This window comes from Drosophila montana, unplaced genomic scaffold (assembly GCF_035044405.1).
Source record: "Drosophila montana isolate Dmon_TW-CO22-7 unplaced genomic scaffold, ASM3504440v1 contig_2081_1, whole genome shotgun sequence".
NCBI classification, from domain to species: domain Eukaryota; kingdom Metazoa; phylum Arthropoda; class Insecta; order Diptera; family Drosophilidae; genus Drosophila; species Drosophila montana.
Window position 1 is genome coordinate 1910700 of NW_026996991.1, and position 25047 is coordinate 1935746.

The 25047-nt window shown below is 47.0% G+C and overlaps 2 protein-coding genes across 7 annotated transcripts in view; both read right to left on the reverse strand.

Annotated features, from left to right (window-relative positions):
- Positions 1-25047, reverse strand: part of sns (sticks and stones) — a 60012-nt gene that overhangs the window by 11740 nt on the left and 23225 nt on the right. The window contains exons 3-19 of one of the 6 annotated variants that reach the window (XM_064679925.1): positions 24443-24595; positions 21423-21596; positions 18842-18995; positions 18636-18772; positions 16623-16790; positions 16405-16536; positions 11966-12102; positions 10300-10453; positions 10064-10201; positions 9598-9762; positions 9165-9464; positions 8828-9109; positions 8346-8769; positions 8017-8183; positions 7443-7631; positions 6544-6693; positions 237-388 (exon numbers count right to left, since the gene is read on the reverse strand). In XM_064679925.1, the coding sequence (XP_064535995.1) occupies positions 237-388; positions 6544-6693; positions 7443-7631; positions 8017-8183; positions 8346-8769; positions 8828-9109; positions 9165-9464; positions 9598-9762; positions 10064-10201; positions 10300-10453; positions 11966-12102; positions 16405-16536; positions 16623-16790; positions 18636-18772; positions 18842-18995; positions 21423-21596; positions 24443-24595 (3176 nt within the window). Of the gene's footprint in view, positions 1-236; positions 389-5561; positions 6421-6543; positions 6694-7442; positions 7632-8016; positions 8184-8345; positions 8770-8827; positions 9110-9164; positions 9465-9597; positions 9763-10063; positions 10202-10299; positions 10454-11965; positions 12103-12824; positions 13051-16404; positions 16537-16622; positions 16791-18635; positions 18773-18841; positions 18996-21422; positions 21597-24442; positions 24596-25047 lie in introns of those variants that run through there. The other 5 variants (XM_064679922.1, XM_064679920.1, XM_064679923.1 and 2 more) reach the window with 5 other exon arrangements.
- Positions 14809-16179, reverse strand: LOC135426724 (uncharacterized). The gene has a single exon (XM_064679983.1). It carries the CDS (start codon positions 16057-16059, stop codon positions 14950-14952), a length of 1110 nt encoding a protein of 369 aa, XP_064536053.1. The 5' UTR covers positions 16060-16179; the 3' UTR covers positions 14809-14949.

The following is a 25047-nucleotide window of genomic DNA, read 5'->3' on the forward strand; positions in this document are numbered from 1 at the left end:
ATAATTTGAAATAAACTTTATTCTCGGACGGACGTGTCCCAATCATGTCTTCTTTTAACTTTTACATACAGTTGCATAAAACGATTATACCCACTTTCAATGAGCACAGGGTAGACAAAATAGTTTGGTATAAAAAGTGGACCTAAAAACTGAATTCGCAAACGGGTAAGTGGGGTGGTAGTGTGGTGGCAGTGTATGTGTGTGTGTGTGTGTGTGTGTGTGTGTGGTATACTCACAATATATTCCGGTTGACTGCCCTCATTGGAGTAGGACTCGCTCTTCTCCGACACGCTGGACAGTGTCTCGCCGGTGACGGTGTCATTGTACGAACTGGGCGCGTACATTTCGATGGTCGCCGTTTTGCCTGGTTGATTTGTAGTTTCCGCCACTGGATGCGACAATGCAGAGAGAGGATGACAGAGGTACAGCATCCAGCCAGTTTGGGCATCCAGCAAAAAAAAAAAGGTAGAAAGTATGCGGCGCAAATATTGAAAAGGTGTAATTGGCAGTGACATGCCGAAAATTGATTGGGCGGCGGCGGCGGCGGTGCGCAGTGCGCCAGTCGTTTGGAACACCGCACGGGCGGAGCATCGAGCATCGGAGACCCGGATATGGAGGGTTTGTTGTAATGCCATGGGCGTGGGCGTGGGAGTGGGCGTGGGCATGGGCGTCGGAGTGGGCGTGTGCATGGGCATAGTTTCAGGCAATGCAAATCAAATGCAAATAGCAAAGATTGTCAAAGTGCAGAGCAAGCAAATGTTGCCAAATTTGACAGGGTGAGGGTGAGGGTGAGGGCAAAGCGAGGTGGCAGGCATTGTGTTAAATTATTCACATTTGGTGCAGAGTAGCGCGCAGCCAACAACAACGCCCGCCGTCCATTTGGGATGCCAACGCATTTTTGTTGGCCGTGGTCAAGGGTTAAAATCAATGCACGATGTTCAGTTCGGCGATGCGTGGCAAGGCAAGGCATGGCAGCGCAGGGGCGGCGCAGGGACGGCGCGGGGTTGTCGAAGAGTAAAAATGCAATTAAATTTGTATATAAAATGCCATTAAATGATTCATGGCACATTTTCACAAATGGCAACGACAAAAATGACCGCGCCACATGGTTAACACGTGTTTTCCATAAAGTCAATGTGCGTGTGTGCGTGTGTGTGTGTGTGTGTGTGAGTACGTTGAGTGCATTTGGAGTTTCCATATTTACACGAAAGCAGCATTTCGATGAGTGATTCGTTCAGGTTTCATGTTGAGGAAAAGGTAAAAATCGAAAATATTATGTTAGATTATATTCAAATATTTATGAAATTTTATAAATTTATTACAATAGAATATTTAAGTATGTGTTGTTATTGCAGCTTTGCCAAATTCTGCCTAAATTCTGGTTTTTTGTTACTTGACTATTGTTCGATATTAGGGCTATTTTTAAACTCTTACCCATATTCACTTTAAATAATTTTTTGTTTATGTTAATACAAATATAAAAAGCTTTTAATTGCGAGTCGTCAATTTGTAGAGCACTCCCAGCCGACTGCTGTCGACAGCGTCACGTATTTATTGCGACAGTCGTTAATAAAATATGTTGCCCGGGGTCAGCTACTCGGGGAAGTGGCTCCACTAACAAATATGCGATTGCATTTATAGTTTAGTGAATTAAAAAAATATTTTTTCAACCCATTTACATGCTTTATTTATGGCGACACGTGGCGGTTACAATAAAGCCAAAGCCTGCAAAAGAACTACAATTGGCTTTAACAAGAATGAAATGTTATTTTTCGGGTTGCCGATAATTAAATACCCTCGTTCCTAAAGGAGCTATAATAAATCCCATGCTGATTGGATTTTGCCAACTTTGCATGCGTACTAGCTGCATACTCTTAAGCTCAGAAAACAGTTTACCTAGAAACAAACAGATGGAAGGACGGACAAAGCTCTATCGACTTGGAATACCCTCTGCTAGGGTATAAATAGGTTGAACTGTTAAATATAGTCAAAAGTCGACCAATCTAAACCAAAATTGGAGACGCACCCATTAGAAATCAATGCACAGAAATAAATACGCTTCGAATGGCAAAGGTAATCTCAACATTTCTGGGCTACTTGACTCTGTCAAATGTGTGGACAGACAGAATTAAAGGTTACCACACGGGCTTATCACTGTCAAAGCCTTCGGCCAATAACGTTCTGGGTGGGAGGCTTTATTCTGTGCTGTACTACAACCAGCCATACGTCAAATAAACCAGAGCCTTACTCGAAGATGAGCCGAGTCTTCCTCCGACACCTCCTCCGCTGCACTTTATGTGGCCGACACAGAGATTACAAATTTTGCACTTATGCCACGGCAGCCCGAAAAATCTGGTGCCTAGTGGACGGGAAGGACTGAAGGCGAGCGGATTTTGTCCGCTTTTTGCGCTGCTATATATATATATATACATATATATTTATGTATGTATATATGTACATATATGACATGGCTTAGACAGCTTTTGCGGTCGTCAGGACAGTTAATGACGTCGCCGTCGACGGGCTCGTCTGCTTTGAAGGTTTTTCTCCTAATCTGCTGAACTGTTGGGGCACAGGGTGAGCCGGGCAAAAAAATAGCTGCCAGTTATGCTTTGACTTCTCTCAGTTTTTGTCAGCATAGCTTCTGTTCGAAAGTGTTGGGCAAACTTCTTGCCTAGCTGTGCAGTTTTTATACCCTGTACCCAGAGAGAAAAGGTATATTGCAGTTGTGTAACTTTATGCAACGTGCAGTAGGGGACATATTTGACGCAATAGGGTATAAATATGATCGATAAGGTGAATTGAATTAGCCAACTTCCGAAGATAACGAAGAATGAATTGTGCATAAAGTGGAGCAAAGAAATGAAGAACTACAGCTCTGAGCTGTCTACAGGATATCTGGAGTTGGTACAGAAAATTGCAAATACCAAATATTTAAGGTTCACCCAAATATGTAGCATGTAGATAGCAATCCTTGGAAGGAAACTTTTAAAACTTTTGGACATCGGCAATGGCGCCGAATTGTTTGACAGGCTGTGTGCTTATCTCAACAGATTCGATGGACAGTTCCATACCCGCTGCCCACTGAGGCCGTAGTCAATTGTTTAAAGAGTGTCAAAGTCAAGTGGTTTCCGGAGGATTTCGTTTGTATTGAAGCGTTAGCGACATCGCTTATCGCCTCTGGCAACGTTCGCACAAAAGTTTTGCCTAGTGTTGCAGCCACAGTCTGCCCCAACTACTCGCCTCTCGCTCCCTGTCATTGGTTTTTGAAATTTCATCTTTTCCAGTCTCAAATTAACGTTTGACTATGCCAAGTGCTAGCCCAGGAGCACGACTACTCTTGTAATTTTCATTTTTTCTCAGTGGAACTGCCGCTTTGTCATTTCGCTCTACGCACTTCATATCTACGGAGCAGTCGACGAAAGGCAATAAACATTAGAAATGGCATTCTACAGGATGGCAAACTCATACGAGAATGATATATGTGTGTGTGTGTCCAATGTCCACTGGAGTCCATTGACCTAGTGGATAGAGGATACAGCCGAAAAGCCGAACCGCCGACCAGCTGCCAACCGCAGACTTTTGGCATAGTTTATCGGGCAACAGCCCAGTGGAATAGTGAAAGCTTCTTGGCCATGTCCTAGTCTCTGTGCGGATGACTTCCTCTTGTGGCGGGTGTATTTCTTTGCCGTCATGCGGCATTTGGACACAAAAGCGCAAATGCACATTAAAAATGCATATCCAAGGGCCGAGCACAACAAACAAACAGCAGCTAGCAGCCAGCAGCAGGCAGCCCACAAGTCAAGTTTCGCTAGCGAAAACATTGAAATATGCAGAGTTATCTTCGGGCTAAAAGCTGTCCACTAGTCCCCCCCCCTCCTCATACCCGCCACCCTTGTCATCCTGGCCAACGCACCAGTTTCCCTGACAACTCTTTTATGGTATAAAAAAAAATGGAAAAAAATGCTTTTGGGCATTGTCAGTTATCGGCTTATGGCGGGTTCGGGAGCGGCTCCAAGCCGAACATTGTCATAAAAATGTTGTTGGAGTAGACAGTTTTTTTTTAGTTTTTTGTTGGGTAGCAGAAGAAGGAGGCTCCTGGCTCGCTTAACAGTTCTTGTAACAAGCGGCTGTTAAAACTGAAATATGAATTTCTTTTGTGCAGGATATTCAACGGGATGGTGGTGTTAGGCACTTGCATCCATATGCAAGCGCGTCATTTGTTCAAACCTAACTGTGCACTGGCAATAAGAGAGAAATTGCTACCCCTAACCCTATCCCCACTGTTATCTCAGCTCGCATCCGTATCCGTATAATAAAGCAAGCGGAATTCTAAGAAAAATATCTTATTTATGTCCTGCGGCTATAGTTCATGCTCCGCTAGAGAGTGCCTCGCGCTCATAATGTCAAAAATCTTGGCCTACATTTCACACAGAGCAAATTCGAGAAAGCAGACAAAAGCGGCAACTACAAAACCCGCTGAATAGGGCCTAGGCTAGGGGCGTTCCCAAGGAGTCAAACTTCATTTAATGAAGTACAAACAAAAAAAAAAAAACGAGAGAACATGGACATAACTAAAGCTGAAGTACCTAATGATAATTTGCAATTTACTAATACATACATTGAGTTTTAATAAAAGCCAGTAAAACGGAGTTAAAAACCGATTGGATAAAAAACAGGAGAACAGTTTTCCGGGAAATGAAGACAGATCTTATGGGCTTTCTAGCTTTTTGAGTTTGAGCTGTGCGTCGTGTTGTCGATGGGTCATTCAGTCAGTCAATCACTCAATCATTCAGTTAGTAAAGTGAACCAGTTATGTATACATAAATACCCAGCTAGTTAAAAACTTTTTAAACTTTGTGCAAAAGATATCATCTATGCTACTCGGCCATGAATACAAAGCGTCCCATTAAGCCGTCAAAAGTTGAACTGGCGGGCAAAAAGTCGGAGAAGTTAACCAGCTCATAAGTCAAATGTTTGGCAAAAGTATACGAGCATACATTACAACTGCAAATACCGAGTACATACGGAGAACTGGGAGTATGCACAGTTGTACAAACTGTTGCGAACGACAACTGGCAGTCGGAATGCTGCATCTGCTGTCTCTGCTGCCTCGGGGTATGGCATGTAGGAGCACATCATATCGTACCAAGCTCACGTACAAATGCGTATGCATAATTCTGGAACGGTGGTGCACTGGGACTGACTCTGAGTCTGATTGAGAAGATGCTCCTGCTACTGCTGCTGCTGCTATTGGCACTGCTGGTGCGGCTGCTCGGGAACTCTGCGTGTCAAACCACTAAATTTGGCTCAATGAAAAATAATTTGGTTAGCACGCCCGGCCAAACGTTGGCTCATCTCTGGCCAAGAATTTTTGTGGTTCTGGCACTTGAAGCGTTCGAAATTTTTTGCTTCTGTGCTAACACTTTCTGCACGTTCTAGCTTGGTTTGTCTTTGAGACCTGACTTGCCAAGAAATGTCTGCAATTTTCTCAACTCAACGGTCGGGTGGCTCGGTGGCTCGTTGTCTTCGGTCTGTGGGAAGGGGAGGTATATTTATATTTCGTTCACTTGGCCTGTTGAAATATAATTCCATATTAATAAACAATCTCCAGCTTTAGCTGCAAATTGAGCGGCAGGCAGCCAGCGCAGGATTCAAACACTTGCCGGACACGTGCTCTCTATGCTATCTGGTGTCTGCTGTCTGCTGTCTAGTGTCCGTTGCCGGGTGTCTGCTGGCTAAGGATGGGGTAAAGCAATCTGATTTCCGAAAGATTGTGCGTTCAGCTAAGAAAACGATGCACATTTGTCTTCGCCATCGGGCTAACGGGGGCAACCGGACGAGGGGCAACCGGACGAGGTGGCTGCCAACGTCGTTGTTCAATAAACAGTTGCACTTGGCATGGCCCCGAGTCGTCGCTGCTGTCCGCTGCCAGGATGCATCATTATTTTCTGTCATCATTATATTCTTGTTGACTGCTCAGAAAGCGGTTTGTTTTTCTTTTCGCATTTCGCATTTCCAGTTTTCCCTTTTGACTTGGCTGTTTCCTTGCCATGCTCGGGCTCTGGTTTTCTCGCGGAAATTACAAGAAGCGCATATTGCGCATATACGATATTCAGACCTATAGCCCGCCCCACCTTTATCTATCTGTATCTGTGTGTGTATCATCTATGTAGATGCAGGAAATTGTTTAGTGAGCATCATAAAGTGAGCAGCCACGTCCACTGGGAGCATCGGATGTTGCACAACGCGTTTGCTTCCTGTGGTATCGCGGAAGTGGTGCGAGAGCCACGAAGTGGCTGCAGCCTGACTTAAGACTCAAAGATTACGCCAAGCATAAGGGTGTTCATGAATTTAAAGTATAATTTACATGGCCAAATGTGCCTGATAAATACGATTAGAGCTCTGAATTCCATACCACTTTGAAACGCATAGGAAACGCAACAAAAATAAATAACAAACCAGACACATAAAAGTACAATAATAAATAGTATGTACGTTAAAGGAAATAGGATCAAATAAATAAAAATCCTGTCAACGAACCTTTTTTCCGTCGCTGATGTACAAAGAACCAAGCGACGAGCGCCGCATTGACCAAAAGAAATCCGAATGCCGCCAGAGAGATGCCAATTATGACCAGATTCGGCGTGTTGCTGGAATCCTCAGTTAACTCGGCTGGCATCATTTCAAGTCCTGGTCCATGACAATGTCGCGACATCGAGTCAAAATAAACCAAAGCCAACCGAAGCGAACCAAACGAAACCATGAAAAAAAATATATAAAAAACAAAAAATATGCTTGCAAAAATAAAACAATAAATAAATTCGAAACGAAATGAGAAATTGTAATAAAAATGACGCAGCATCGCTCCAGGGCAATGGGATGGGGATGGATGCGAGCTGCTCGGGGCTGGGTAGTCGGCTCTGGGAGTTCTGCGGTTGCGCCCTATTTCCAGCTAGAGCTGAACGTATCTGGTCCCAGTTAAGGAACCCATGCAAAAGTGACGCAAATCACGTAGCCATGGAGTCACAATGGCGCACGCGGAAACGCAGCCCCAACATGTGACGGGCAAATGAAATTAGCGCCGTCCGACGCCTGACCACACGGCACGTAGCAGAGGACCGTGGGGTAGCAGAGGAACGGTGGCTGGATTATAAATTCAAATGATACGATGGTCAACTACGGCTGCGACTAGCTGTGACAGCTAACAAGTATTGTATTCCTTAAATTTAAAATCTCTTTATCTTCCATTTTTTATGAGGTTTATCGAATGTAATCTTTAAGGAGCTTAAGAAGTGTTCTATCCAAAGGAATTTCGCAAAATTCCGTCATGGGTTTCGAAAAAAAATACTCTTACGGAGTTAGTCAGTCAATCAGCTGCATTATTTAGACAAAACAACAACAACCACATAAAATATTCCTTTTGAGCGCTGATAATATACCTCGCTTGAGACGCTTCTCGTTGCGCTTGTGAATACAGCAGCCGATGAGAAACACGTTGAGCAGAACCAATGTAATTCCTGCCGCGATGCCGACTAGCAGTATGCCCGATGTGCCACCCAGGGGTGTCTGACTAGTGGTTGGCGGTCCACCGCCCAGCGAGGAAGCCGGTTGCGAGGGAGGCGGCGCTTCTGCGGTGCGGACGCATCCAGCGTGTATTCATGTTTTAGGTCGAGGTTTGGCCGTGTTGTCGTTGTCGTTGTCGTTGATGTTGTCGTGGACGTTGTTGATGGCCATAATACAATTCCAATTAAGTGCAGCGTTGAAGTAGAGAGAGATCATTGAGCGAAGGAATATCGTTGGGTGGGACAGAAAACGGCAGCAACTACCGCTGTGCCAATCTCAGGGGAAATGGACACTTCATTTTCTGGCACAGCGACTGAATGGACAGCGGATGACCATAAATGCCAACTGGCGGTACGCATAAATCAATGTGGAGAGGCTGGCGCCAGGACGGGACAGGCATTTGGCCCCCGGCTAATTTGAATATTTTGCGCGGCTTAAAGCCTTGCTTACCTTTGGTCTGGGCACGCGCCAAATCCGGCAGGTAGGAGCTCTGGCCCAAATCATTCCACGACATGACCGAAAACAGATACAGCGTATTCATCCGCAGCCCTCCGATGGTCAGCTTGTGGCTGTTGGGAAGCCCATCAATGTATTTGTACTGCTCGCGGTCGGCCATCCTGCAATCACAGAGAGAGGGAAAATGCAACGGGTTAAGGGGGGGAGGCTTCTGGTCGAGCTGGCAATTTCATTAGTGCGCGTGACATTTGCAGTAATTGCAATGGAATGAACTTAAGGTTTTGGAGAATCGGGTTTTCGGATTGGGAGGGTGGGATACATACCGATATCGCACGCGGTAGGAGGCCTTTAGGCCGCCATCAAAACCTGGCGTCCAGGCTACGGTGACAGTGTCATGGGTGACATTCAGTATATTAAGACTGAGCGGTGGCTCTGGCTGGGAGGTAATGTCCAGACGAACCGTTTCGACATCCTCGCCCAACTCATTGCGTGCCACACATTCGTAGGCGCCATAGTCGGCGGGTGCCACCTTCTCAACAATCAGGGAGGACTCGTAGGTGAGCGAGTCGATTTTACGCTCCTCCAGCTCGTATTTGAATGTGTGATTGATTGGCAGATCTTTGCCGTCCTGGCGCCAAATGAACTGCGGCTTAGGAGAGGCCTGCGCTCGGCAGGGTAGTCGGCCCCGCTCCCCAGTTCCGCTCGCGGCTCGCAGCAGCGTCGGCGACTTGGCGATCTCCGGCGCAACTGCAAATGGAAATTGGGAGTAGCAGACGCAAAAATGAGTTGCTGTCGAATCACTTACATTTGACTATAAGCAGCACATCTCTATTGGTGGGATTGGCCACGTGGTTGTCGGCCACGCAACGAAAGTTTCCGACATCTTCACGCTGCGCGTTCTTAATGTGCAGATAGGCGGTGCCATTAGTAAAGGTTGTTGTGGTCTTCACTTTCATATCGTAGCCCACTCGCTCCCATTTGACATGCTCGTCGGCGAGCGGTTTTCCCTCTACGGTGCAGGACAACATGGCATCCTCGCCCGGATTGACAATGATATTCTCCGAGACGGACTTAATGGCGGTGCCATCTGTGCAAGAGCAGCTGCTTAATGGCGGACTTATATGGTCGCTTTAGGTACTTACATTCCACCACAACGGTTATGTTGATGCTGGCCTTGCCCTGGGAGTTGCTGGCCGTGCAGGAGTAGATGCCGGAATCTTCGCGATGCAATTTGGTAAAGTTGAGAACAGCGCCATCCGCAAAGATGCGATGCTCGCCGGCGGAGACGCTGCCGCTGGTGTCTTGCGGTATGGGTGTGCCGTTTTTTGTCCAAGTGTAGCTTATTAGCGCAGGATTTGCATTGGCCTGCAGCGGTACCTGCAAGGACTCGCCCTCTAACCCAACTGACGTGGACGAGGGCGGCGGCACAAACTTGGGACGATCTATGCATGTGTGTTGGGGGTGGAAAGGGAGGAGCATTTAAATTCCAATTCCAATTTCAATTCCAATTTAAATTGAGATTCAGATTCAGATGGAGTCTAATTGCTCAATTAGGTATCCAGACGGACTACTTACACAGCACATTCAGGCTGATTGCCTCGTGGACGCTGCGCTGCAATGCCTCGTTGGCGCTTTGGCAAGTGTAGACCACACCGTTCATTTCCTGGGTAATGTTTAGCCTGAATTCGAGCGTGGAGACCGTGCCGCCCCAGAGGCCTGGCTTGGACGTGTTATTAATGCCTGTGGAGCAGCAGCAGCAGGAGCAGCAGGAGGAGCAGGAGAAGAAAACAAAATGGGCGTGATTTTACTTTACTGACTGAACTCGACTGGACGTTGGCTGGGCCAGTTGACTGGCTGGCAACCAGACCGGATGTTGTCGTGGAAACGCCTTAAAAAATGCAACGGCGGCATCAGCTCTTGGGAGGACGCAGCAGCAACAGCAGCAGCAGCAGCTGCCATTTTGACAACGGCGCCGCCAAGTCCACACCATGCCATGCCCTGCCGCCTGGGCAAACTTCCAAAATCTTTGGCGCTTACGTACCTTCAATGGAAATGCCATCCTTCCACCAGGACAGCTTTGCCGGTGGATTGCTCGAGCTCGAGTCGCAAATGATGGTTGCCTCCATGCCAGGTCGCAGCTCTTCCGGTTCAATGCGTATTTTTACCGTCTCTGGCGCAACTGTAAGCACAGCCAGCGGATAATAATGGCATGAGCTGTCTTCAACGACTTTTTCTGTGGCAACAACAACAGCAACAACAAGAACAGCAACTACTTACAGTGAACACTCAGCGTCGTAGACTCAAAGAGTGGTATCTCCGTGGCGCTGTTCGAGGCCTCGCAACGGTATTGCGCCTGGTTGTCGGTGACGTTGGCCAAAATAGTTATTTCGGCCGAAACAGATTTGTCTGCGGCCCGAATGACGGAGTTGATCTGGAAAGCAACAGCAAAGGTAAATTGCGTCAGTTGGCATAATGTATGTACATTCGCCGTTTGCTAAAAAATAAAAATGCACCTCCCATAACATGGCAAGAAATATCCAGAGTGTTCTAGTTGTGAGTGTCCAGCATTGAGATACCGTGTACCCAGCCATAACGTACATTAAAATTTGTCTTTGCACATACATACACACAAAAGCCGCAAGTGGGACTCTTCGGGACAGGCATACTACAAAATATGCTGTGTGTCTCTATATTCTCTCATAATCTGTATAATATGCTCGAAATGCTTAGACTCTAAATATATACTTTATTTTGCTTGTTACAGACATTTGCCCAGCTGCACTAACCAATTCCAATGTCTACAGGGTATACAAGGAGCACACATACACATACTGATAAAAGGTGGGCGCGAAGTGAGCTAAAAGCAAAACAACTCGCGGCAATGTGCTGCATATGCAAAGGGACAGGCAGCGGCAGCTGGCTGAGCAGCTGGCGGGCGAAGCCGAGAGCTGGCGTAAAACACAGCGCATTTTAATTTTGTTGATAAAATATCATTTAATCTGCGCGCCCAGATGAGCAGCGGCACCAGCGAAACCCCCGGGCAGCGCCTTTCGACTGGGATAGATACCAAACCGCAATGGTGATAAAGATGGCGAGAGTTGAGCGTGCAGCAGCAGCAGCAGCAGTTGCTTGTTTCCGTTGCTGTGACAGCAGCCAGCAGAAGGCAGCTGGCGGTGGCCACTTGCCATTTGTTGTATATCAACTTTACAACTGCTGCAGTGGCAGTGGCTGGGGCAGTGGCAGGATGTCGCCCCCATAAGTATGCAACAGCAGCTGTGCAGCTTGTGGCCACTTCCGTTGATGCCCAGCCCAGCTAAAGATTTAATTTTTCAGCTAGACCAAGGCAACGATAATTGCCCGATAGCGCATCAAAGTCCAGGTGTAAAAAGAGGCAGAGAATATATCTGGATATATATATAGAACGGCCCTCGGCCTGCTAACGCCTTATTAGCACTTTCAGCACATAAAGCGGAAGCGGAAATGGTCAACAAAAGCGTCATTATTGTTTGGCGCATGTTTGTTGTCTGCTGTTGATATCATAACGAGTCCAACTGTGTGTGTGTGTGTGTGTGTGTGTGTGTGTTTCTATCTCTGTTGCTCTAGTTAGTTTTTTGTACCCAGTACCCATTGAAAATGAGTAAAATAGGGTATACAAGTTAGCTAATCAAAGTCATAGGAAGGTTGCATCTGTGAACCCAACAATTATTTTGTCTAGAAATCAATACAGCCCTTCACCTAAGATTTGAATTATAATTTCTTTTTAACGATATCTTCTAATATTTCCAAGATATCGCTTGAAGAATATAGCCTAACCTGATATGTAGGTTCTCTATCTATTTTACATGGTAACTCCGAGTCGGGCACTCTAATTTGGATGTTTTGCCTGTGTGCTGCAAATGCTGTGCTGCATATGCAAAAACAAAAAACAGCAACAAGAACTTACCCGCTTGTCGTTTTTATACCACGTTAACGTTGCCAGCGGATTGCCGCCCGATGAGACACAGAGCAGTTTTTGCACCGAGCCGGCTGGTATAATTTGTCCCTCCATATAGCCCGAAATTAATGGCGGCGCGGGCGGATCTGCGAAAAAGATAGAGAAAAACGTCAGCATAAAGGACCTGAAAAAAACAATGGGAGCTCTCCCAAAAACTTGGCCAGCAAATTATGGCCTACTAAGAGTCGGAGCCAAGCCAACCCAAAAGCAGGACCAACCGCTGTGACGTCGCAACGGGCCGAAACAATAAAAATTAAAATTATTTAATTTGCCGCGCATAAAGTACAAGTATCTGGAGGGCCTCCCCGAGGGCAACCGCATATCCACATAAGACACAGCGGTTCGGCCTTGAATATTTCTAAATTCCCGAGCAGCTGGAGGGAGAGAGGAAGAGTGGAACAATTTCTATGCCCCACCAAACTGGCAGCTGCAACGTGTCAGCACGAAAGCGGTCGCTGGACACTGGGCAGATGGGTTCTATAGGGGGTTAGGGGGATCTCATTACCCCCAGGCCTGAATATGGCTAATAAATGTAAATCTCACAGTCGTGCTTCGGCTTCGGCTTCGCCCCGCTAATGCTGGGTGGAAAAATTAATTAGCGCTGCAGGAGCTGCACAAAAAGGACTCATGGAGTGGAGTAAGGCCTTTCAAGTGCCCACACAGACACACACACACACACACACATAAACACACACATACAGAGAGCTGGCTTTGTTTACAGTTGTTGCCACTGGCGTTGACCAAGTCAAAGCTAAAACTAGGAAGTCGGCGCAATTATTAATAAGCCTTGTGTCCTGGGCCATGTTACCAAGTTGGCATCTTGTTATCGAGAAGTGACTGGTGGTTGGTGGTTTGGTGGTTGGGTGGTTGGACTGTCGGCTCCTTTTCTCTTTCTCCCCCTCTCGATGAATTTCGTGTTCCGTTGTGTTCGTTGTGTTTTGCGCTTTTCCTCGCGCTATCCACTTATAATTGAGGCAAATGAAGAGTGACGTCGAACATGGCATAATGGAGTTTAAGACACCTGCGTTTGTAACGTGGCAAATAGAGATGAGATGTGACTGGACATGGAGCAGCAAGCAACTATAGAGAACTATGTCGGTCGTGAAGGGAGGATGTGAGGGGTTAAACAGATTGACGAGCGTTGACGCAGCGCTGGCAACTGATTGGACTTTTATGTGACAAGTGTGAATGTTAATGACAGTCTGTAAGAGAAGTTCGGGGTAAATGTAGCCGCTGTCGTATTCTCCCAACCCAATAACAGAAAACAGAAGTCGAGTAAAAATTTACGAAAGTCGTTAAAAGTTAACTTTGATGGTCAATATCACATAAAATTTATAGCACACCACAGCCCGTGAAGATAATGCTGCGGCTAAGCTTGCCATTCTTGGTGCCATAGCTTTGGAGGCAATCCAGAATCTTTTTGCCCTTAACAACTTTACCAAAGCCAACGCGGGAACCGTTCACCACGCGGAGCGGCTTAAACGAAATTGAAAAGGACATGTAAGTGGGAAAGCCCTGCAAATGCTGCTTGCTAAAGGACAGCACATAACTGGAGGCACCATGATCAATTATTTTGGCATCATACTCCATGGGCTGATTTAGATCCGCATTGCCATGGTCCCACAATTCGACGTCAAGCCAGAGATTTGGAAACAATCGCCTAATAACCAGATTTCTCTGCTTATTGCACATGCAGTCACGCACCAACTGTAGCACAACCACAGGGGCCGCCTCCGTGTACAGTTGGATGACGATGCGGCCGAGCGGGCGCGAGCCCTTTAAATAGATGTCCAGGTAAATTTGCGGACGCAGTAGCTGCCAGCGATCCTTGTCCGTTTCGGGCATCTTAATGTTGTAGCCCCTGTACTTGTCCAGGCTTTTTTCGGGCATAACGAACGGCTGCGCGGATCGATTACTTTTCGTGGGCCGTTTGTCTTTCGCTGGAAGACCAGTATCGATCTCGCTGACAACTTCCAGGAGGCGCTTGGCAATGTCCTGATTCTCCTGGTCAATGCGAGCCATTACTTTTAGGGTCATCGGCACCGCAGACATGGTATATAAACGCTCATGCCGAAATGGGTTTATAGCACCATGAGTTCGCATTGTTCTTGATATCTCTACCAGCATCTGAATGTTCGCCTTGGTACGTACATTGTAGGACTCTGCATTTTTCCGCAAGCCCAATACGCCGGTCATACGGGCCGCTTGGAAGCCGGGAGGTTTCGTATCTAGCTCACTCACAACATTGAGCACTCGATGACGATGCTCTAGCCATGCTTCCATGTGGCGCGTATCGCCCACTTTAACTTTCGGCTTTTTTTTCGAAAGTCTCGTTCCTTTTGGCTTAACACGCGATTGTGCCTCTGAAACCGGATTCTCTTCAATGGAATAAAGAGAATCCCCCGAGTTACATTGCGGCAACTCTGACATGGCCGGCTTATCAAAACGTTATACGATAAAAAAAATCACTACAAATTTCTGTATTATTTTTCATCCGACACGGAAAGTCGATTAAAAAGCACTAAACTAAAATTCAGAGCGTACTTACAACTCTGTGTCACTAAATTTGAAATGAAATGTTTGGCATTCTATTTCAAAAAGGATTCAGAAAATTTCTTGTGCTCTGGTACTTCGAAGACTTAACGATTCCTTTACATATTAAACAAAGAGTGTAGTCTCGCTTAGACGACGACGAAAGCATCAAATAGATGCCACTTACTTAGGATAAGTTAAAGCATCTGAGCAAAGCTTCATTCCCTTCATCAGGGAGGTCAAGTAAAACACAATGGACATTCTCGGGTTTTAGCATTTGCTGAGACTAGCTATCAGTAGTTTAATGCTCACCCATTCAGTAATCAGTAAATCAGACGCCGCTTAATTACACACTGATTTACTGGCAATACATCAAAATTTTGTCATGTTTTGTGGAAGGACTAAAGTACGCCACAGCTGGTACAGAGTATGCCGCGGCTGAGAGTGCCGTTCTTGGTGCCATAGCTCTGGAGACACTCAAAGATCTTGCTGCCCTTGATGACGCGACCGAAACCGACGCGCGAGCCATTCACCACTTGGAGGGGCTTGAAGGAAATGGAAAAGGACAGATTATTACGAAAACCCTGCAGGTGTGTCTTGCTAAACGAAAGCACATAGCTGGAGACACCATGGTCAATGATCTTGCCATCGTACTCCAAAGGTCGATGCAGGGACGCATTGTTGTCCGTGGGCAGCTCCACGTCCAGCCAGAGGCCAGGAAATAGCCGCTTGATGAGAAACTTATTGTGCATGTTGCACATGCAGGCGCGCACCAGTTGCAGCACCACCACTGGGGCCGCCTCAGTGTACAGCTGGACGACAAAGCGACCCAGTGGGCGCGTATCCTTGAGATAGATATCAAAGTAGATGCGTGGACGAAAGAGCTGCCAGCGCTCCTTATCTGTGCTGGGCAGCTTGATGTTGAAAGGTTTATACTTGGCCAGCGCCTGATCGGGCATGGTGAACGGCTGCGTAGGTTGTGGTTGGTTGGTATGGCGATCGGGTTTTAGGCCCGAGTCCACCTCGCTGACCACTGTTAAGATGCGCTTGCCCAGATCACGGTTATCCTGCTCCATTTGCTCCAGATTGTTAATGATTGTTGGCACTGCGGACATAACACTGACATTCTCGTAGCGGAAGGGATTAATGGCGCCGTGGGTGCGCATAGTCTGCGACAGACCCAACAGCATATGTATGTTTGCCTTGGTGCGTTCCATGTAGTGCAATGCCTGATCGCGTAGTTGATTCACACCGGTCAGCCGCACCGCTTGGAACGAGGGTGGCTGCTGGTCTAGATCGCTCACCACATTTTGTAGACGCTGACGATGCTCGCGCCACATCTCGTAGCGTGTCGCCTCCAGTATATTCGTGAACTTCTTTTTCTCGGCGACCTTTTTCTTAGCGACCTTTTTTGATGGCAGCTGGAACTTCATCTCTGATTTAGCCGAAGTCTTTTCGGAAGAATCATTGTCCAGATCCCCGGATGACACACATTGCGGAAACTCATACATTGCAAAAGTTTCAAAAGTAACGCAGACACGTAATTGCGCAAACCCAATGATATTAAATATGCGTAATTTTATGATTTCCAACCTATGTGTTAAGACTTTGAAAACAAACTGAGTTAAATTTCAAAAAGCCTAGTCGGATCCCCATAATTGCTACTAGATTGATTTGTTGGGCAAGCCCGTGCATCATAGACACTTTTGTCGCGACAGACTGCGCTATGGAACAATTTGTGAAAATCTGTCTTTACAATCTAAATAAAACTGTATTACTGATTATTTGACTGATTGATGGAATAGTACTTTAGAGGGAAATCGAAAAACAAATCTTATTAAATTGCTACTACTTACATAGAACGTTAATTGTGTGCGTGGAGACAACATTCTCCGTGAGCTGCATGTTGAGGCCATGACAGATGACCACCAGGGAACGCTTATTGGGCTCCACGATGGTCGTGATGTTCGAGCTGGTTGTCCAGCCGCCTGGAATGGATAGATTTCAGGATGATTAGTGAATTAATAAAGTGTGCTCAAGCCAACATATTTCTATACATCTAGTTGGCACTCACCCTCGGCACTAACGGCAGTCTTGGATGTGGCATTGCGTATCTGCCGGCCGCCAACCATCCACTTGATCTCGGCGGGCGGGTTCGATGGCGCTGTAGCGCACGCCAGGGGCACAACGTCGCCGACGCGTGCCTCCGTCGGACCCGTCACTGTCACTTGCGAAGGTGCGACTGTAGGTTGTATTGGAGCAGATGGAAGTAGAAGGGGAATTTTAGTTAAAACGGAGCAGAGTCGGAGCATCAGTAATTTCGCACAGCATTAATATTTAATAAGCCTGCGTCAATGTGAGACGCTGCCTTGCTTGTGGCATGCCGCACGGCTTCACATACTGCGTATCGTTCGCTCTTTGCCGCGTGTGGGCCAGAGCTGGCTAGAGACTGGCTGACTGCATGCAAATGATGACTGAGTGACTGAGTGACAGGCGACTGTGCTGTGCCGAGCTATTACCTAATTCCAGGAACGAGCAGAAGCTGCAGCTGCCTTCTGTCAGCTATTTGCCTTGATGGATAAGTGCAGGCAGCCATCAGTAGCAGTAGGAGTAACAGTAACAGTAGCAGTAGCAATAGCCGTAGCAGTAGCCGTAGCCGTAGCAGCAGCAGCAGCTGTGCATATATTACGCATACGCCGTAGTGGACCGATTGGGTCTGCAACCGGGGAATACGAAACTTCGGTTCGATATGTTTCGCATATAAATAAACATTATGAATTCTTAACTTCTCGCATATTTCGCCATACATCTTCATTCCGCACACACACACTGACACACACACACACACGCACACCCTCGGGTGTGGGGAGGCGTGTGGGGCAGGGCTCAATGTGTATTCCTGCTACGTCTTCATTTTTGTGCCACATTTCTTTATACATAAATAATGCGTGCTGCTTGGCGAGAGCGAGCGCAGCTGAAGTCAATGTAGATGCGCATGTATGTGTGTGCGGGCGCGTGTGTGTGTGTGTGTGTGTGCGAATGGCCACTCAATGTGGCATATTTTGGGAGCTAAACAAGGTAAACAAGGAAAGCTTTTTGAGGCTAAACAAGAGCCAATTTTATTGGCAATCGCCAGCAACTGGACAAGTCCTGGCCACGTCCGAGTAGTTGCTGGAGGCTGCTGCATCAGGTGCCATCAGGTTCGCCTAAAATCTTTCATACTATGCAACCATGCTGCCAGGTAAGGCCAGCGCTAAACAGCGACAATTCAGCTGGGCGAGTGGCTCGCCGCTTCAAATTTAAATATCACGCATACGCGGCGTATGCCCTCAAGTCAAAGCCCATTTGCATGTTAGACACAAGGGTGTGTGGTGGGGAAGGGGGCGACAAAGACTAGAAGCTGGAGCCACTGCATGCAAATGGCGTAGACTAACGACGTTTTGGACAGACGTCGCCTACTTTTTAGGCTGCTGCGCCTCGGCCTGATTGCAATTGTTGTTGTAAAGAGGCGTAGCTGAGGGGGCGATGAGAGGGAAGAAGTGAGCGAGGGAATGGTGCTATTTGGCACTTGAAAAGAATTTGCATTGCTTGATTTGACAAAGCTAAGTGGGGTGCGGGTGCAAAGTGCAAGCTTAAGCTTAATTGCAAAAGAAAGCAAGCAGCCAGAGCGATGTAGAGACAGAGAGCGGGAGAGAGCGAGAGAGACGGAGAGAGAGAGAGAGAGAATGTTGCCAGGCCTGTTTTCGCTTTGTGTCGCGTGCCAAGTGGCAGGCTCTGTGGAATGCAGCGAGTATGCAAAGGACGACTGTTGACACAAACCAGCAACGGAATCTGAGTGTTAGCATAAGTGTGTGTGTGCGAGTGTGTGTAAATATGAAAATTAACGAAATACAATTAGGCAAACAAGCAAAGGAGTCACAGGCGTCGCAGTAGTAGTAGGCAATTGCCACCGTCTGCATAACGAGCTCGGGTCTGGCTCTGGACAGGAGAGAATCGGTAGGCGAGAGATTCAAGTGTCACTTTGATGATGATGAGGCTGCAGCTCGAGAATGGTTGGGTGGCTGGGCGGTTGGGTGGTTGCACTTACATAGAACAGTCAAATCCACTTCCGCCTTGAGCGGTGTCTGGGACATCACATTGCTCGCCTCGCATCGGAAACGCGCCTTGTTGTCGCCCGCCTCGGCGGTAAATGTGTAAATGTTTTCCGACAGCCGGCCCGAGGTTCTGCAAGCAGTTAGATCGATTAAGGGCAATGGTGAGCTGCAACCAGCTGCCCACTTAGTAGCCACTTACCTGTAGGCCATACGTATCTGCGAGTTGTTTTTATACCAGATGAGCTGCGCGGGCGGATTGCCGCCGCGACTGCGACAAATCAGCTCCACAGTCTGGCCGCGTCGCAGTGTTTCGCTGGGCGAATAGCCCTCGATATAGGGTGGTCCGGGTGGATCTGTGGTTGCATAGAAAAAAGAGCAAACACAATAGTAAAACCGTGCGACGTGTTTATCAGCCCATATATATAGTTGGATAATGGATAATGGAAATAGCAGTAGCAAAAACCCGTGTCTGTGTTTTTTCGCGTGCATATTTAATTGTACTGGCTGCCACAAATAAATTCAATTTACACTAAAACAAATGTGGCCAGTTGGACAGTTGGACAGTTGAACAGTTGGCCATGCGGCATGCCACCAGGCCGAGCCGACATGGACAGGCGGGCATATGCAGCAGAATTTGTGCGCGATTTTTAATTGAAGTGTTTGCATGCAAATCGTTTATGTGGTCAAACGCATTATTTTCCGATTTCCCTTTTTCCCTTTTTATTGTTTATTTATTATTATTATTTTTTTTTATTTTTTTTTATTTGTTTGTAAAATTTGCACTTAGGGCGGGGCCCTGTTAAAACGTGTGCAACTGCATTGCATTTGTTTAAAGTGCAACGAAATGTTGTCTGTAATTTTCCATGTTTGTGGGCGGTTTAATAACATTTTAAATGCCGCAGACAATAAACAATGCGACTTGTTAAAAGCGGCCTTTAAACGCTTCAAAATTGGTGCGCAGTTCAAATTTATAAAAAAAGAAAATTTGATTGTTTCCCCTTGTCTAGCTGCTATAGGTGCGTATACGTAATGTGTGTGCACTTTAAAGCGGGAACGAGGTGTGCTGTAATGTATGCCACACAAATACACACACACCCACACACACACAGACACATGCAGAGCCGGCACAAAATTAAATTAATATCACTTAAAATATTGTGCGAGTATCGGTTGCCTCGGCGCTTGCCCATGACTATACATACATACATATATAGCCCAGCATGTGGCCAACTGAATCCGATTACACCACGGCCAGTTCTTGCAAATGACAGGACGAAGGGTTTGGGCTACGGGTTACGGGTTACGGGTTATGGGTAACGGGTAACTGGTAACGGGCCACAGGTTGCGGGGCCCGGGGTGCAATAATAGCGCATAATTGAGCACGCGTGTATACGAGTATGGCCCAACTGCACGGCAATGTGCATGTCCCAGAGATACGCGTAAGTGTAGCCGCAATTAAGATATATAAATATTTATATCTAGTACACACACAGACACGCACGTCGGATATATATCTGTGTGTGCGCGCCTGTTATCGATAAAAACATATCCATCACATGTCTGTATTTCATATATCAGCTGCCATGCATCAAATTGGGCAAACCGAAAAAGAAAATGCATACGTAGACTAAATACCCCTGTCGACCGATTGTTCCAAAGTTATATATGATATAGTAGTCCGATATTGATAAGATTTTGCGCATGGCTGGCTTTCCGTTTTTAATTAAGACATCTTAAAGAGGTCCTTTTACCTGTGCTCAATGCTCGACTGATTTTTCTTATTTATATGAACTGCATTCAACAAAATAGCTGGCCAAGATTTAATTAAGAGACTGGTTTGCATAGCAACAGACAACAGACTTGACTAAGTCATCTTGGCTGTTGATATAGATGAGAAATACATTGACTTCATGGGAGACGGGGATGTCTACTACTAATAATACAAAGCGTGTGTTCGGTTGCTTGGCTGCTTTGACAATTGAAATCTATTAGGTCAACGGGCGGGCTTTTGGCCAAAGAGCACGAAATGGCTAAATGAATGGCGGCGCCAATAATAGCCTCGTGGCCAGCTTCAGCCTGGCGGTCAGCGTCAACGCCAGCGCCAGCGCCAGCGCCAGCTTTGGCTTCATAGGCAGCAGCCTATGCATAAATAACAAACATAATTAATTTGAATATGGCGCACGTAATGTGTGCTGGGGGCATGGCCAGGTGCGTTGGTTACCTGGACAGCCAGCGCCGGTAATCAATAACGGAAATACGCAAATGCGACGCACCGGGCACGGAATTGTTGTGACCTCCCGTGCCGCTTCACGTTGCCATCATACACATCATACAATGTCCCCGTTGACCCGTGCCCCTTGCCGCATGATGCATGCAGCAGCTGGGCATCGCATTAGAATTTAAAAACTAATTAATACGCGCGCCAATTGCGCAATTAGCGGCCGCGGAGGCCATCAGAGCGACCGGCTGTGGCCATCGGTAGCCATCTATGTTTTGCGGGTCAGCATTGGCTGGCACCTCGTTGCGGCCCGAGCCTGCCTTTGGGTGAGGTGGGCACTTGGCACTTGGCATAAACGCGCGGCTAGCATTTCAATTGTATTGCAAACTTGGCCATTTGAGCTGGCTAATGAGGTCGGCATTTGGCATTTCGCAGTTCGCATATATTTGACATGCCATACAAAAGGCATCCCAGTTGGCCCGCTGGCCCGTTGGCCACAGGCCTCGCAATTGCAATTGCAATTGCAATTGGAATGGGCATCGGAATCTATAACGCTACTCACACAACACGGACAGTTGCACGGTGGCACGCATGGGCATATCCGGCGAGAGCGCCTTGTGCTTCGCTTGGCAGGTGTATTCCGTATAGTCATCGTTCGCGCCGGGCTTCAGCTTCAGGCTGGAGGTTGTCGTATAGCGTTTCGGTGTCGATTCCTCCACCTTATCGTCGCGTTTATCTGTGGAGTTGAGAGCAAAAATCGACAGCAATTATAATTAATGTAACTATAGTCTATAACAGGTATTGCCAGGCATTGCCCGGCCAATCTACAATTTTTCTGCATTTTATGAAAATGAGCTTGAAGCGACTCGGATGACGATTAAGTACATTTACAAATTTTACACCCTTGCATCAAAGACCTGTCGTGGTCTTAAATTACACATCAAAGTTAAGCTTCCTCTTAACGCTTTGCATGCTGATAGTCAGTCAGTCAATCAGACAGTTCGTCAGTCAGAGCATAAAAACAGTTTTGCATGAATAGATACATGACTTCTATAGTTTATTTGCCTGTCGTCTGCAGTTGCTGCTAATGTGGGGTCGGGCTAGGGGGGTCGGGCTGGGACTCGCATTGCCATAAATAATGACGCAACAAGCGAACTTCCAAAAATGCAGCTGAGCTTGGGTGTGTGTGCGTGTCTGTGTGTTGTGTGCTGTGTGTGTGCGTGTGTTATAAATTCTTGTGCGCTGCGTTAAATGTCTGCGATTTATCATAATAACAACAACAAAACATCAACAGCAGCACTCGGTCGAGCTTTACACAAAGAAAATTAAAATGGCGGGTGTATCTGTGTGTGCATATGTGTGTGTGTGGGTGTGTGGGGGGGGGGATGGTTGTGTGAAGGGCGTTTTCCCTCTGACTGGGTATTGCAAAATTTGCACGCCATTTTCGCGTACGTGCAGCTCCTCTGCCCTGTCCCGTCCCGCACCGCACCGCGTCTAAGTCGTTGTCATAAAGTTTAACGCATATTTTATGAAGTTTTCTCGCACCCCGCACCGTAATTCTCTTGCCCCTCTTGCCCTGACCCACGACCCATGGAATTCATTTGTAGGCGCATATTTTGTGTAATATTTGCTACGCGCACATTTTGTGACATAATTTTTAGTCATAAATTGTCAATGGCTCGTTGTATCTGAAGTATCTGCAGTGAGTCGCTCCCTCTCCCCTCTCTCTCTCTCTTTCTTCCGCCCTCTCTCTCTTTTTTCTGGCTTTCTGTAGGCCGGTTGTAGCATACTATTTGGGTTAAAATGAAGCTGCCTCAACTATTCACGTGTTGAGCATATACGCGAGGTTGGGCTGAAAAGTAATCGGCACCAAAAGGCTGTACACATTGATCAATTGGTATATCGGCTTTCGAATAGTATATTTAGATATAGACTATTTTACTCTTTTGGATAGATGGCAGGTGATTATGTTGAAACAACAACAACAAAATTGTATCTTTTCTCATCTAGATCGAATACTTTTCAGCCTGCCCTCTTGAACGTATTTAACATGGCAGCGGGATAATGAGCAGGCTGCTCGGCCTGTGCCTTGAACTGGCATTAACCGTCATTTACGCGACCACCACACACATATAGGGACGACCCTGAGCCACTGAGCCAGAGCCAGAGTCAGAGTCGAGTCAGCTTCACTGACAGCTTGCAAATGATGCTACAGGCTGCAGACCCGCTGCTGCTGTCCATTGTCGTAAAGTCTTGTTTTTGGGGGGCCCAGCCAGTCCAGCCGCAACATATTGTGTCGTAAACATAATTCATCATGCAGCTACGTCCAGCGCTTCCTGCCCCCTGTGCTGGCCGCATTTCCTTGCGGATTTTCCTACATTTTACGCCGTTTTGCGAAATTTTCTTATTTTGTTTTTCCTCGCTTTTCTTTTTGTGTGTGTGTATGTTGTTTTATTTTATGTTTGCCCAAAAATTTCCATCATCATCGTCGCTGTGCGTTTCACATTTTAAGCATTTTTAACGCGCCAGTTGTGTTAAAATGATTTCGTTAGCCGCCAAATGACAGCCGGAGACGACAGCCCGCACACCCACTAGCCACCCACACACACAACCACACCCACACACACAACCACACACACACCCACTGCTCGACAACACCTATATGTATGCCGCATATCATAATCATTATGAAAATTAAGTGTCGTGAAGGCGACTAAGCGACTAAGCGCCGTATGATGCCCATGCCCATGGCCATGTCCTGGTTAGCCTGGCCATCCCGATGCCTTTATACATTTGCATTTTTCCATATTTTCCGCAACGTCCACGGTCCCGTTTTCCAATTTGGCCGACTGCCGGGCAGCGGGCCACAATGACAAGGCACAAACAGAGGCCAACAGATAAGGGAAAAACGTCAGCATCGGCAGCTAAGAGAGACCGTTTTGTTAGGGTATAAAATTATTATTTAAGCACCGTCATCAAGCAGAAAGTCAACGGGCGGGTCTCATATGTGCCCCGGCCAACTGGTTGACAGCCAAAGGGCTACCCCTTCCCCTCCTTCCTTGTACCCCACCCCCGCCAAAACCCATTTACACTTTTCTCTCTTTGTTTTTTTTTTGGCCAGAGTGGATCAGCCCGTCGCGGTAGCCGTTGCGGGGGCTGCCTAAAAGCGCTCATCGGGTCGATACAGGAACGGCAAAGTGGGGAAGGGGGTGTAAAGGGGGGGGGGGGTGCCATTAGAAGACACATGCGTTGGAGGCTGGATGTTGTTGTGTAAGTGGACATTAAATTTGATGGCTTAGTGTTGTGACACTTGTCACGAGCTGCGTCTATGTGTGCGTGAGTGTGTGTGTGAGCTTGATGTTGATTGCGCCAGCCTTCTATTACATTAGTGCATTATGTGCGAATATATAGAAGTATCTATAGGCATATATGAATTTGCAACTTCGGGCTGACTGATTGAGCGACTGATCTGATGTAAGTGAAGATTCCAATTGCGGCAAATGGTTGAAAAACTGATACTTTGCCCGGGCAACGCCGAGTAATCCTTGCTAGCTGTTATAATACGTATGTTTGTATACCAACCTGGCTTATATTCGACGTTTCCTCTATACCAAACGATTTGCGCTTCCGGCTTCGAGTTGGCCACGATGCACTTGAGCGTGAGGTCCTGGTTCTCGCGCACCTCCACCTTGGAGTTGTGGCTGTAGCCTTTGATCTCGATCGATGAGGGTGGCGCTATAGAAAGAGAAAGAGCGAGAGAGAGAGAGAGCAAGGATAAGTGATTAGACGATTGTTACTTCAAATGCTCGAATCCAACAACTGTAGCAAATAATGCAACCGTCATGGAAGTGGGCGTGGCCGTAGGCGGAATAAAACAATGGCAGAGCAAAACAACGCTCGCTCATTATGCGACAATGCAGCACGTTGGCCAGCTGCTTGGGTGTGCGGGCATGGGCGTAGGCGTGGCAGCCATTGTAGACGACATTGTTGTGCTGTTGTGTGTGTGTGTGTGTGCGGCGGTTGCAGTCGCAGGTTGAATGGCCGCCAAAGTAGTGGATGGCCTGCAGGCTGACGTCTGCCACCAGCTCCCGTTAATGTGCTCAAGTATGAGTCTCAATATTTGTGCAGCACACGGCCAACGGGGCAGGGCAGGACGGGACAGGGCGGGACGGGCGGTAGCCTAACAA

Coding starts and splice junctions, on each gene's coding strand:
- LOC135426724 (XM_064679983.1), bottom strand. CDS start 16,059: ATGTATGAGTTTCCGCAATGTGTGTCATCCGGGGATCTGGACAATGAT.